Source organism: Cynocephalus volans, chromosome X, assembly GCF_027409185.1.
Source record: "Cynocephalus volans isolate mCynVol1 chromosome X, mCynVol1.pri, whole genome shotgun sequence".
Lineage (NCBI taxonomy): Eukaryota > Metazoa > Chordata > Mammalia > Dermoptera > Cynocephalidae > Cynocephalus > Cynocephalus volans.
In genome coordinates this window covers 10,548,612-10,563,202 of record NC_084478.1, presented here as the reverse complement: position 1 = coordinate 10,563,202, position 14,591 = coordinate 10,548,612, and the positions used below count along the sequence as shown (strand labels likewise).

Sequence of the window (14,591 nt, the reverse complement as noted above, 5' to 3'; positions counted from 1 at the left end):
GGGCAAAGAGTATAGGTATACAGAAGCTTTCTGAGCTACCTTTGCAATTTTTAAGTCAATCTAACATTGCTTCAAAGTAAAAATTTTTAAAATATATATTCCTTAGTGTCTAGGAGGACTCGAAATTGGAAGTTGTGAGGCATGGAGGTCAGTAGCTTGCTTTGCCTCATGCTCTCTGGTTTTGATTATGGGCTCACATCTGCTCTGATTCTGCTCTCTGTACTCAGTAAACCGAAATAATGAACACTGTGTGTGGTTCCCTTCTGTTCCTCCCAGTGGCCTCTTTACTAAAAGGACGACAAGGCATTTACACGGAGAACGAGCGATGGATGGGAGCTGTGATCAAGATCCGATTTTTCAAAATAATGCTGGTTTAATTATTTGGTAACCTTTCTTCTATTTTTTTTTTTTTTTTATTGCTTGTGGTAAGGGATAAGCAAATGGTTTTCCCTTTTGCTTTTCCAAATGTGACCTGGAAGTTCCAAAGAGGAGAGTCTTTGGAGAGGAAATCTTTGAAACAGTGGTAGGTGCCCTTTGAGGAAATACATGGAGGAAAGGAGAGCAAGTCCAGAGTGTATGAATTTCTGGAAGAATATCCAAATGTACTCAAATTATATATAACGCTCTTAGAACAAGAACTCCCCGATTTAGTTTTGAAATGTCCCTGCCATATACATCCAGTATTTCATCTCATTGCTGGGATTAACTGAAATGAAGCAGTTGATCATGCTTTCTAAATCCACCCATGTGCCTCAATCGTGACACCAGAATTTCTGTATCTCACAGAGGAGCAAGCGCACATCTTCCGTGTAAAGACTCATACCTCAGTCACGAAGGGCAGAGAACAGGCTGAGCAATTTTGCTCTTCAGTTTTCCTCATCACTGGTGTCCTACCCAAAAGGACAGGTGGATGCTTTGAAAGTAGACCTGTAGCCAGTGCAAAAAAGGTGGAAATTAGAACAGCCTGCACTGCAGCAAATCAACACTTTGCAGGACAGGGCAAGCGTTTGTGGTCTTAATAACTAATCTGATATTAGGAGATTTGTTTGAACACCCTCCTAGGAGAGACTTAAATTATCTCTCACTAAAAATACACTCAGCTCATCATATCAAACTTCACTGACCCCCAAGAGTAACATTTTAAAGTTCCAGCATAAAATGTCAAAATAAGATTTGTTTTGGTCTACATCGAAACTTCGGGTTACTCCTCAATCAAAGAATGAATTCTGGGTTATTTGACACAGTGCTAGAACTTTATACCCTGAAGTGGCACTGAGTGTTACCATTGGAAGGATTTGCTGATCTCTGCTTTAGAGTGCGAGGAGTCATAGTTCTTAAATTAAATTCTTGGTGTGCTGGTTCCTTGTGGTTTCTTACTGCTGAAGTGGTCTTCCCTCCACCAGGAATTAGGAATTTTAGGCCTTGGTAGAAATCGTTCCCTGACCTCAGCATTTAAAAGTGAATTTTGTTGCATGTTCTCTTTATCCATGGGCCATTTTCTTTCTAACAGTTGGTTGTCAAATATCATCAATGAAAGCCTTTTATTCTATCTTGAAATGCAACCAGATATCAATGGAGGCTCTTTGAAAGGTGTGAGAAGTGCAGCTAAGACCACGTGGCTTATTATGGTAGGTAGATATAAAATTTTCAGCTTGGAAAGAAAAAACACGCAGAAGTATGATGTATTGTCATATAAATATATAGTGAGTTGAATAGTTTCCTGGGCTACCTATATCTGGCCTTTGTGTGCTAAGCTACCAGGTTTCATTCATTATTGGGATCATTATTAAATGGATACAACTCTGGTAAATTAATTTGGCACAGTGCATCAAAACTGTCAGGCAGACTCACAATATCAGATCTTTTATCTTGAAGGAGTATTTCAGACGACGAAGAAGCCATAGGGATGAAGAAATTTCTAGTAGCATTATCCATAATTATAAAGCATTATAGGAAACCCAAATTTGAAAAAAAAAAGTGGGGGGGTGGTTAAGTACATTATAGTCTTTCATCCTGGTGGAATGTTACCCAGATTTTTAAAATGACTCTTATGAAATTTCTGATATTAAGTGGACAAGGTAGGATATGAAATTATACCAGTTACAACTACATAAACACATATGTCTATAAAAATATTGGCTGGAAATACAAGAAATGATAATAGGGTGGAAGCGCCATGGGTAGACTTCTCCCCCGGTGTTTTGATTATATTACATTTACAATAAGAAAGGCATGCATGAGCTGAAGTCTCCACTGGCGGAGAGGCCCACTCTGTGCTGCACAGAATTAATGCTTATGTTGCTTCCGAGTTGGGAAAGATCTGATTCACAAGAACCTTAAAATGAGGACAGCACTAGCCTCCTCAGTCCCTGTGCTTTGGTTTGGAGCTAACAAACCAAACACATGAAGTTAACCAAGGGAACCACACAAATGGAGGGATGTTTCCCAGACTCACCTTTGCCTGAACAACATTTGTTAAATCAAATTCTGAGTTGACAGTGCAAGGTAGAAAGCTACAGGAGAGCAAAGCACCTTAGGCAGAGGCGAGAACGTGCTTGGTTCCATTGCCTGGGTCACATGGATCTCCTCCCCCCCCTTCTTCCCCCTCCCTTCCCCTCCTCCTTTCTCCTTTTTCATTTTTCTTTTTTTTAAAGATGACCGGTAAGGGGATCTCAACCCTTGGCATGGTGTTGTCAGCAGCACGCTCAGCCAGTGAGCGAACCGACCACCCTATATGGGATTCGAACCCATGGCCTTGGTGTTATCAGCACCGAATTCTCCCAAGTGAGCCACAGGCTGGCCCTGCCCCTTTCTCCTTTTCTCTACTTCCTCTCACCCCTTTTTTTAACTGTATAAAATGGCACTACCATTTGTATTATGTTTCCATCTCTTCTTTAAACATGTCACTGATGAAGTTTTTGAGTGTTGTGCGCCTAACTCCATTTTCCCCATAAGTCCTGTGGTCTGCACTGCTCATTTTTGCAGAGCGCTGTGATTTTGAGGAACGCCTATGTTGCGTTAGGACAGAATTGGCCATACTTTCTCCCTGAGCCAAGTACCATCCGGGTGATAGAAAAGCAGCACCAAGCCCCTCTCCTCTGGCTCCTCCCGTTTTTGACTCCACCCTCAGACTCGGCCCAGACAGGAGTGTAGCCTGCAAGCCTCTCCTGCCTTCCTGGGCTGCACTGGCCATCCTGGCTCCAGGTCCCAGAGCTCCTTGTACATTTCCTTCTAAATACACTCACCACGACTCCCTGACATCACCTGGCAAGCACTGGTCCACCCCAGCAGACCGTGAGTTCCCTAAGGGCTGACGATGCATCTTTTTCTCCCGAGTCCGGCCATGGTACACATTCTGTCCACACTTGTCCCGCCACTCACCCACTCCGTGTCACCAGGCACTGCCGGAGCCCCAGTTGCTGGAAGATGTCCACCACCATCTCCATGGGGGTGTGGTCCGTGACCATGAAAGGGCTGAGGTTGAGGATGCGCCGCAGCTTCAGGGGGTGCGGGCTGTTGGCCGGCAGCTCAGGGGGCTCCTCTGTGAAGTACGTGATGGAATTGCTCACGATGCCCTCCTGCCTCTGTCTGGCATTCTCTAGAACGGGGACAAGCAGGAACAATAAGCCACACAAAAATCCTGGCTGAGCAACTCCCCCCACCCCATAGCCCCACACGGCATCCTCGAATCCTACAGAAAAGGGGTTTAGAGGACAAACTGCACATTTTTAATGAGGGGCTTCAGCCAAAGATCTGTGAAACTGGCATCTCTCTTAAGCTATGCTATGACAGGTTCCCCCTGCTGTGACCAGATCTTTGGTTGCCAAAGTCTTGCAAAATGGGTCTGATCAAGACGGCTCCTTTGGGGATATTCATGGCTTCCCTCCTGCAATCCAGGGAACCCCTAATAGCTGAGGGCCCTCCACTCTTGCTTTCCTAACACTCCTCCATCTGCTCAGAGGCTGAAGTTTGACGGGACAAGAAACCTCACTTAGCTGCCCAATAACCTTAATACATTGGTTTTTACGTTTTTTTTTTTTTTTACAAAATCAATCATAACTGGCCCAAATGGCATAATGAAATTTGAGAGGAAGAAGGAACCAATAAGACCAGCCCAGGCTCACAGCCCAGAAATGCAGCTCAATCCCAAATATGGCCCTTGGGTGCAAAGAAACGACCTCAGAAAAGCTACATCCCCCAACCCCTTGGATCTCCTGTCTTAAAAATGGGCCATTTGGTGGATTTCTCAAAGAAAGATAGTAAAACTGTTATGGTAGCAATTAGCCTGTTTCTGTCTGTAGGCAAGGCCATGTGAAAGAAAGCTGAAGAAAAGTAGGGTAACAGGAACTCATTAGAAACACAGCTTAATTCACTACTCGAAACCCGGGCTATTTTAAGTCACGCATGAAATAAATCCATCGGTCTCAAGATATTTCTCCAAGGCGATTTTCCTTCTGTTGGAATTTTAATCTTTCTTTTGGTTCATGAGAAAAGCTTAGGGAAAATATACAGCAAGGCTAGCCTTAGAATGGATCCTGGTTTCTGTAATAACATTTCTTGCCTTCTCAAGACTACTATTCACCTATATTGTTCTTTCAAAAATAAAATTCTAACTGCCTCCTCTAAGGCCATTTAGTACAATAGAGTACTTTAATGGAAATCTGGCAGTGTTTGGGGTCAGGCTGAGTCTGAAAGGGGGTCTCTGTTTAAAAGCAGAACAGTGGGCCTGCTGGGCAAATGCCTGCACATTATATGGGTCAGGTGAAATCCAGTTACATCAAATAGAATATGATTCAACCACAAACACCAGACGACACTGATGCACTACATGTTTTCAAATGTAGATCGTGCATGATACACACTGTATACCTCTCTCCTAAACCAAGATGCTTCCATCTTTAAGCACTATGGCAGGGAGGCAGCGGTCAACACATACTTGCTCATTTTTGTAGACCACTGACTCCCATAATGTCCCACGTAACAAGATTTCCATCTATTTTAACAGGTTGAATGTCAGGATTGAATCAAGCCACAGACCCCAATTAAGAACTGATCACATGGATATGCCGAACCTCTTATAAAATCGAATATGACTTAGTGAACCATCAATCTACTTCCTAAAATAAATAACAAGCTTATATTTCCTCTGAATTTACTGATTGGGTTTAAAGCTCTGATTCTAACAGCCACTACTTCAATGAAATCATGCTCTCCAGTGCACTCCCAGTGCCTGGACAATGCCTAGCACACAGTAGACACAAAACAGATATTTGCTAAATGCACGCATGAATGAGTGGTAGGTCTACCAAATGACAGTGTATCTGGTGCTGCCTGCCATGTAGAACAGAGCCTATTTCACGTAGGAGGCATTAGGAAGGAAAGCCCATGAGCTATTCACTGCCAAACAAGAATCGTAGGCATCAGCTAGGGTCTGAGCCAGAGATCTGAGCTTGTGCTCCAACACCGGCAACTGTTGCTCTCTCCAGAAGGGCTCTGCTAGGCCACTTTGGAACTCTTTTATAAGCACGTATATTAACTTTGGGGTTAGAGGTGCTATGTATAGGCCAAAAGCTGGTGAATGGAAGAAGAACCGGCAAGAAAGCTTTTTGCAACTCTCTACTAGAGTGAACCACCTACTCCCAGTTTGGACCAGAATTCTTTGTCAGTCACCAAAATGCCTGCAACAAAACTATAGCACATAAGTTCACAGACGACAGAGACTGCGTATTGTCATCCACGGACCCACAGCTCCTAGGATAGCACCAACACATGCTGGACGCTCAAGAAATATTTCTGTATGAAAGAATAAACCAACTCCTCACCCAGGGGATGAGCTAGTGGTAGGAAACAATAGACTCACAGGCCCCAGGGACTCTTGGGAGCCCATGTTGGGAAAGAAACCAAAAAAATATAGCCCAAAATGAACATATTTTTTAAGAGCCAGGAAGGAAATGCTCTAAATGCAGTAAATATTAACCATGTCCTTCTATGGTGATAAGAAAGTGGATGCCTTTTTAAATTTTTCCTTTTTTTTTCTAATTTCCCCAATATTCTATGAGCGTGTATTACTTTTACTTTTTTAAAAACCTAATAGTCCTTATTTTTAAATGTTTTAAAGTTAAAGTAGTTAAACTTTTTTATAACTGTCTTTAACATAGGAGGTTTGTCATATATTCTACTAGAACTACTCTCAGTGACCACGGCCCCTGAAATATGATGTACATTTTATGAGCAGCCGCTGAGGTTATTCAACTTGACATTCTACTTTCTAGCAGCAATATAAGGATACTTCAAAAGTTCACGGAAAGATTCATACAACCTTTAATTCTATTTTCCTATGAACTTATTGAAGTACCCTTGTACACAGAGGGCGTAATCAATAGCGTTTGTAAGATGAATTTTACAAACTGTGATAGGCCAAGAAATTTTAAAAGACTAGAAATAATCACACATCTGGTAAGCTATTAAGTGGCTTTAAAGCAACGGTTCTCAACTGGGAGCAATTTTGCCCCCACCCCCACCCCCAGGGGACATTTGGCAATGTGTGGAGACATTTTTGGTTGTCACAAATGGGAAGGGGAGGTGCTCCTGGCATCTGGTGGGTGGAGGCCAGGGATGCTGCTAAACATCCTACAGTGCATAGGACAGTTCCCACCACAGAGAACGATCCAGCCCCAAATGTCCATCGTGCTAAGGTTGAGAACCCCTACTTTAGAGTAATTATGTGTTTAGGGAGGAAATACTCTACCATCTTGTTAACCAGAAATGCTTCCTTAAAACAGATGTAATTAATGAAAAGGATTAAAATAAAAACTTGGAAGCAACCACAGTAGCGGTTGGTACATAGATGATAGGATAAAAAAGTAAACACTATATAGAAGAAAAAGCATATTATCTTATGACAGGTTATTGTCTACCAAAGCATGGAAAAGTCCCCCTGCACATCCATCTGTATATCTATATCTATATTTACATATTTACATATATGTATATTTTAACATCCCCAGCAGAAAGAAGAAGATGGCACTACTGTTCCCCATGATCTTGTCCAATCATTAACAGCCCTCCCAGGCAGACACCTCTGTACCTCTGAATAGCTTGTCCAACAGATGTGACACTTATCCTCTTGTTCAGTCCTGGATGTGGACCACTTTCTACAAGTGAGCATCTTCTACGTGCTGAAGAGTCATCATTCAATCATCCACCAGACGAGGAGATGAGGTCCCTCCACTCTTCCCCGCCACCCTACCCTTCCCTCCTTTCATCGCCTCTGTGGCTCCCATTGAGGCCTCTCTGAAGCCTTCCTGGCTTAACTGTACAACTCAAGACTAGAAGAGCCTGAGCCCCGCTGAGTACAGAAAGAGACTCATACTTGCAAAGAGAAACGAGAGGCCAAGTCCCATTCACCATGAATTGGAACACGGGTCACGTACTGCCCCATGTGTTAACATGTGGTGGCGAAGATGGCCACATTGCCCGGGCAGTGCTAACTAATCCCCCTCTAGCAGAGACGTAGCTGTGCTTTGGTATTCCAGAGACGGATTGAAAATAAAACATTTTCATCTTCATGTGAGCGGTTGTTACAATTGTAAACATGATGTGTAAGAAAACTCCTCATTTACCTCATTCACCATTCTTTTTTTATCGCGTCTATTTTGCATCTGTCTGTAATCTTTGCTCCCATTTCCCCTAAAAGTGACACTGGCTAAATGTGAACGTCACATTTCTATACTCATAAAAGGGCAGATAATTCCTCAAGTACAGGTCCTGAATTTCTCCCCTAGAGTACAGGGACTCTTCTCTTTCCACAGACCAGGAAAACAGCTCTTGTGATTCCTCAGAGCAACACACTCCTTGCTTTGGCACAAACTGTGTAAATAGCTGCTTCTGTACTATTACGGGTCTGACTGAAAGCACACAGGTACTATTGACACTGTGTGGTGCCTCTTCAGACGCTCCAAACACAGCTTCTAGGAGAGCGTGTAGTGGGCAAGCCTAAGAGTCTTCCCTAACCACTTGACGACAGTTAGTGCTTCCCCCTTGACTACAGTAATGGGTTTCAGTGAAATTAGTCAGCTGTCTCTTAGCAGCTGTGCCTGCAACCACAGAATAGATAATGGATGCTGTGACATTTATTACTTTAGTTTTTAAGTTTCAACCTTTGCTTAAAGGATTTCAGGGATTGAATACATTTTTTAAAGGCTGCTGAATACGTTACTTTAAAAGAAACCCAACCCTACTTAAACAACTTTTAAAAACTTGTTATTTAGAAGGCAATATTTAGGCCTGAAAGCACCTACCTGTTAAGGGACAGGACTTATATTAAAGCAACAAACAGTGAACACAAACTGAACAGTGAAGCACAAACTTGCTATGGTGTCTAAAATACAAAATCAATTTTGCTTCGGGGGAAGTAAAAATGTTTGAACAGCAAGCTAAATTAGAGGCCATAGCTTATGCTTATCTTATAAAGCCTTTGATGGAGATACGTTAAAGATATTTTAAAAGCTACTTAATATTGGGAAGAGGATTTAGCAATTGAAGGGAAGCACCTTAGAAATAAAAAACAAAGGGCAGGGAGAAGCAAGCAGTTTCTCTGGTGAAGACATGCTCGCGGTGAGGCAATCGGCAACGAGACCAGGGCAAGTCCCGTTGATGAGCGTTACGAATACTCTGGAAGATAGCACGCACAGTAAAAATCATCACATGCACACGGAAGCCGGCCATGGGCCCCCGACTACCACAGGATGCTGGATGCTGTGCAGATCTCGGAGCGAGGATGCTGAGCAGAAGGCATTGGCCACGTGCCGGTGCAAGGGCTATGCTGGCCTCCGCCCCTGCTGCATCTTGAGGTCCAGCAGGGCTGCATCTCCGAGGCTCACTGCTCCTCCCTGCCCGGGGCTTCCAAACACTCACGCCCAGGCCTCTGGCCCTCAGTGCCCTCTGTCTGCGGAATCCTTCCTCCTGCTCCCCTTTCAAAGCAGCCGGCCCTAGGTTGCTGGGGCCCACAGGCTTGCTCCTCTGAAGTGCCCCCACCTGGGCATTGCCCCTTCTCTCCTCCCCCAACTCAACAGCCTGCCCCTCGGTGCAGCTGATTTCAGTTGGAACACGAGGAGGAAAATAATCACAGAGAGGACTCGAGCGATATCATTTACCCCTGTGGCCGCTAACAGCCGGATCACATGTAGAGCCCTGAAGTGAAGGAAAGCCTGTGCAGTGGCAGGGAGGTGGCAGGGCAGAGACCTCACAAGCCCCAGCGGCTGCACAGCCCACCTGAAAGTCGTTCTCTGGCAGCAGCTCGCCCGGGCTACTCACATCTCTTCCTGAGCTTCATCCAGCACTTCCACAAAAAGGCAGCATCTGCAGCTTGCCTCCCAGAGGAGCGGGCGCAGGGGGCTGCTTGCAAACACGTGGTCCCTTTCCAGCCACGCAAGACTTGAGTCTGAGCCCTTGTGCTTCACAGAGTGACTTGGGGGCCAGCAGCATCAGCATCAATGGAGAGCCCATGAGGAGCGCAGTCTGGGCTCCGCTCCAGACCTGCTCCATCATCGTCTGCATTTCCACCAGATCCCCGGGTGACCACGCACACACGAACGCTTGCGAGCCCCTGGCGTGACGCGCATTCTCTCTCACCTCTCTGATCACTGGGGGGCACAGAGCTGCCTCTTGGCTCCTGACAAAAGGTGAGCTGCCCTCTTTACTCACTTATTGCGAGAATCAGCTCCCTCCGCTGGGCAAATCCGATGAGGCGCTCGGAGTCTCTGGAGACCACCACGGGGAAGCCATTGTAGTCGGTGTCCTTGATGAGCGTCTCCACGTCCTCCATGGTCATGCGGTCCTGGGTGAGCACCGACAGCGGCGGCTCTACCCGACGGGGCCGCATGACGTCGGTGGCCAGCGTGTGGTGGGTGAACTCGTCCTTCACATCCAGGAAGGGGTAGCCGTTCAAGTGGATGTGGGCCTCGTAGATGCCTTCCTTCCCAAAGGCATTGGCCACCAACTTGCTGGTCACAGCTGCCGCCATGAGGGGCACAATGTACTTCAGACCACCTGTGAACTCGAACATGATGACCACCAACGACACTGTCATCCTGGTAACTCCACCTGCAACACAAGACACAAGTGAGATTCAGAAGCCCGACCCCGGAGTCTCGGGAGGGCATGATGTGTGGAAATGGATAGACGGCTGTAAATGCTCCTCACACATTTTCCAAGGGGACATTCCCACATGCCACCCATGCTCAGGCCTCAGGAACAGATGCCAGGTTCTTTTCAACGTGGCATTGCGTCAGGGAGCTGTAAGTCACACCTGCTGGGGGCTCTGCTCCAACGAGGGACTCTGGCTAGTCCACTCACCTAGGCCCAAACGTCTGGCTTTTGGGCGAGTGGATCTGACTGAACAAGCAACCCCATAAGCCTTGTAATTTTAGGATTCTTAGGGACTAGATAGAGGAGAGAGACCCAGCTTTGTGTCCCTTGGTATTCAAAGGGAGAATCCATACTGACTCCTGGTCTTCCAGGGAGTTTAAACCAAGGTTTCTCAACTTCACCACTAGGGACATTTGGGACTGGAGCATTCTTTGTTGTCAGGGGCTGTCTTGTACACTATAGCATGTTTAGCAGCATCTCTGGTCTCTACCCAATAGATGCAAGTGGCACCTCCCTCCCCAGGTGTGACAACCTAAAGTGTCTTCAGATACTTCCAAGTGTCCCTGAAAGGCAGAATCACTCCTGGTTAAGAACTACTGTTCTAGGTGGTATGGCTGTAAGATGGTGGAGACTCCATCAGCCTGGGCCCCTGAATGACTGGGTGGGAAGAATCTTCTGTTCACCCATGTTTTTTACATATATATATGTGTGTGTATATATAGTGAGCAAGATATAAGCCTTGGTGTGTGAGCCACCGAGATTTGGGGGAATTCTCGTTATAGCAGCACAACCTAGCCTATCCTGAGTAATGCAAATGATCAAGTCCACGTCTTCCTTCTCGCCAGTCCTCTAAGCCAGCTCAGTGCCCCCACCCCCTCCCTGCCCCACCTATGGTTGTACCTAGGCAGGCTGCAGCTCCCACCATTGCGTAAAGCCCTGGTGTGACGCAGTCTGCTCTGGGCCTGCACCAGTTCTGGAAGATGATCCAGTCATGATGATGGTAAGCCAGCTGCTCCATGCCGATGCCCACCATCCTGCCCGCCATTGCTCCCACGGCCATGCTGGGGATGAGCGGGCCCGACGGGATCTTGAGGGAGCACAGAGAAAAGCAGCATGAGGGAAGGAAGCTGAGTCCCCCTTCCCGATCCCCAGGAACCACGGTGCCCACTCGAACTGCTTGCATTTTGCTCAGCCTTCAAAGGAGGCACAACTCTTCAAAATCAGTCAGCTGGGAAAAGGTGGGACAAGTGATTTGACCTCCTGAGTCGGTCGCATCTACTGCAACATGGAGAGAATGCCCTTTTACACTTTCATTTCTTCCCCTGCAAAGTCTGGCCCAGTTTGCCTGCTGTGGATTAAAGAATGATAAGCCCCGGTGCAAATACCATTCAAAGTGAACATCTGTCACTTGAGACACTCGTGACTTTCTCTCTCCCCTTGCCATGTCATTCAGGTTGGCTTTTAAAATTAAATGCCAAGCCACAGCATGAAAATGGAAGAGAGCCTGCAACTGCTCCCTGGTAAAATAAAGAAGTTGAACGCACCATCGCAGCTGCCCCCGATCTTCCAAAAAGCTTTCAAACGCTTCCTGCTCTGTTTATAGACAGTGGATACCCGTCAGAGAGAGACGAGGGAGGCAGTTCCATCTTCCTAACCAACTACATCTTCCGAGAAGTATCCTGAATATTTTCTAGCCACGTTAGCGGCAGCGAAGAAACAAACTATGTAAACTGAATGATCTTAGAAGTAGCGTGTTGCTTACTTTGCTGGCTGCTAATGCATTTTAGTTTGTCTGGTGACCGTACACGTGCTATAGGACACTCCCAACTACTCTGTGTTCATTGAGACGTGAGCGCAGACCCTGAGCCACAGCTGCATTTATGTCGCCCCAGGTGGTCATCAGTCTGAGGATGCCAGGAGAACTGAAGTTCAGATCCTCGGGTGTGATTTCTAGAGTTTGTAATATTCCTTAGGAAATTGCTCCTATATGGGGTGCCCCTGAGTCCACCGCCATTTAATCCCATGTAACTTAAAAGTAAAGTCTCAGCAAGCACCAGAAGATGCTCCAGCATCTTCCTTGGACACAAAAATAAATTCCTTTGCAAGGAGATGATGGATCAGACACAGTCAACTGTTTAATAAAGTCTACCGATCCTTGTTCTTAAGGCACAGATTCGGGTTTGTGTTTGACCACTACACACCCAGAGACACCGTTTCTTAGACTTTTTTAAAAAAAGACAATTCATAGAAATACCACACAGAAAGCAAAAGTAATGGAACACATCAGGGGCTCTGGGGGCTGGGTAATGTTGTGATTCTGGTCCTGGGTGCTGGTTACACAAGCATGTGGGTTTTGTGAAAATTCATTAAGCTGTATGCATCTCTATATGATACTCTTTTATCACACTCTAACACTCTAATAAAAGTTTCATTTTGTTTTTAAGTAAGCAATAGCAGCACTATTCACAATAGCCAAAAGGTGGAAACAACGCAAATGTCCATCAAAGGATGAGTGGATAAACAACGTGTGGGGGAATCTACAGAGTGGAACACTCTTCAGCCAGAAAAGGAATGAAGGGCTGACACGGGCTACAACATGGATAAGCCTTGAAAACACTGTGCTAAGTGAAAAAAGCCAGTCCCACAAGGACAGTCCGAAATGAATTAATTTAATTAAAATGAACTGTCCGAAATAGGCAAACCTATAGAGACAGAAAGCAGATCGGTGGTTGCCAGGGGCTGCTGGTGCAGAGAATAGGAGGGACTGCTAATGGACATGGGGTCTCCTATGAAGAGGAAGAAAATGTTCTGAAACTTGACCGAGGTGACAGTTGCACAACATTGTGAATGTACTTAATACCACTAACATGTACACTTTAAAATGATCAATTTCAGGTTATGTAAACTTTACCTCAATTTTTTTTAAAAAAAGCAATAACAACTTAATGTCAGTTTCCATAAAAGAAAGCTCTTTAGGAAGGGCTTTCAAAGTATGTCTGACTTTAACGCAGTGTTTAAAAGCAGGAAGAAAGAAGCTGTCTCTTCTCCAGCTTTAGGAACAAAAATGAGGAAAGCACACGGTGTCATCCACAGCTCTTGAGGACACTCCTCATCAGGAGACGATGTGTGCAAAGAGCCCCCGTCGTGGCCCCAGCCCCACCCAGACTGGGAGGCCATCACGTGGTGTGCAGCGTAGGTGCTGCCACACAGTCTCAGAACTCTGGGTTTGCATCTGTCTCTCCCAGAGGCAGGTGCTCTTTAGGGGCAGCATTCTGTTTCGAGTGCTGTACACCTTGGACTTAGTACAGTGCCTAGATACAGCGGATGCTCAATGCATGCTCATCGATCCAAACTGGGCCACACACGGGATTGTCCCACCACCTGGCATCACCCTGCCAGCAGGCAAAGCTGTGGTCACCCCTGGTCTGGGAGTGAGATGAAGTGAGCTCCATGCCCAACTCTGTCTCCCATATGCTGTGGGTCTGATCAGGCCTCTCCGGGTCTCTGAGCCTCAGCTTCCTCAGTTGTAAAATGGGATTAAAAACTCATTTCACAGGCTTGTTGGTTATTAAAAGAATTGTTTCCTGATGATTGAAAGAATGTCAAGTGCCCAGCACATGAGAACATTCAAGAAAGGTCAGATCCCCTTTTCCTCCCATGACAATTTTGTTCAGGAGAGTACGGTGCTGTCCCCAGAAGGACTTGGGTTCTTCCCCCCGCCAGCACCCACCCTCACTTTCTTACCCTTCACTTACCTTCATGCCAAAGGTAAATAAGGTGATGACGATTTTGAAGATCAGCGCCAGGGCCAGCTGCCACATGGCTGTGTAAATGCCAAACCCAGCTGGCCGGTCTGGAATGTCACCAAAGGCCAGGTCATGTTGGGGTCGTTGATGTAGTCACACAGCTGGGAGGACTCAAGGGCCCCACAGTCGTTGAACAGCTCAGAAATGAGCTCACTGGTGCTCTGGCGTGTGTACGGATTGGGGTAGGCAATGACAGCAGTGATGGGAGTCACCACAATGACCTCCAGCACCGTGTACTTCCCCAGCCGGGTGGTCTTGCGCCTCCTGCACCAGGCGATGTTGCAGCGGATGAAGAGGGTTCCCCACAAGCCCCCAAACACCCCAAGCAGGATGAAGGGGAAGAGTTCAGCCATGTGCCAGTGCGTGTGATAGTCCACATAAAAGAGAACGAGGTGGCTGTTCCCAAAGGTATTGATGGATCGCAAAGTGAGGGCCGCCACCAGGTCCGTGAAAAATGACCTCCACAATGTCTCCGAGGGAAAGTAGTAACTGATCTGGGATGAAGAAGTCGAAAATTAGAGACTGGCCAGAGTTGAGGCCGTTTGGTCAGGAGCCACCTGCTGGTGCCCACCGTGAGACACACTAGGAACAAACATGGACGAACGGCACTCACTTCATCAGTCTGTCCAGGCTTAA

The 14,591-nt window shown here is 46.2% G+C and overlaps 1 protein-coding gene and 1 pseudogene across 1 annotated transcript in view; one reads left to right on the top strand and one right to left on the bottom strand.

Moving 5' to 3' along the window:
* Positions 1–3,153, top strand: part of LOC134367158 (G-protein coupled receptor 143-like) — a 31,477-nt pseudogene extending 28,324 nt beyond the window's left edge.
* Positions 3,154–3,377: 224 nt separating this feature from the next.
* Positions 3,378–14,591, bottom strand: part of LOC134366923 (H(+)/Cl(-) exchange transporter 4-like) — a 36,455-nt gene continuing 25,241 nt past the window's right edge. Inside the window, 5 exon segments of the mRNA XM_063083489.1 lie at positions 3,378–3,598; positions 9,706–10,104; positions 11,050–11,236; positions 13,905–14,014; positions 14,017–14,449. Coding sequence (XP_062939559.1) covers positions 3,378–3,598; positions 9,706–10,104; positions 11,050–11,236; positions 13,905–14,014; positions 14,017–14,449 — 1,350 coding nt within the window.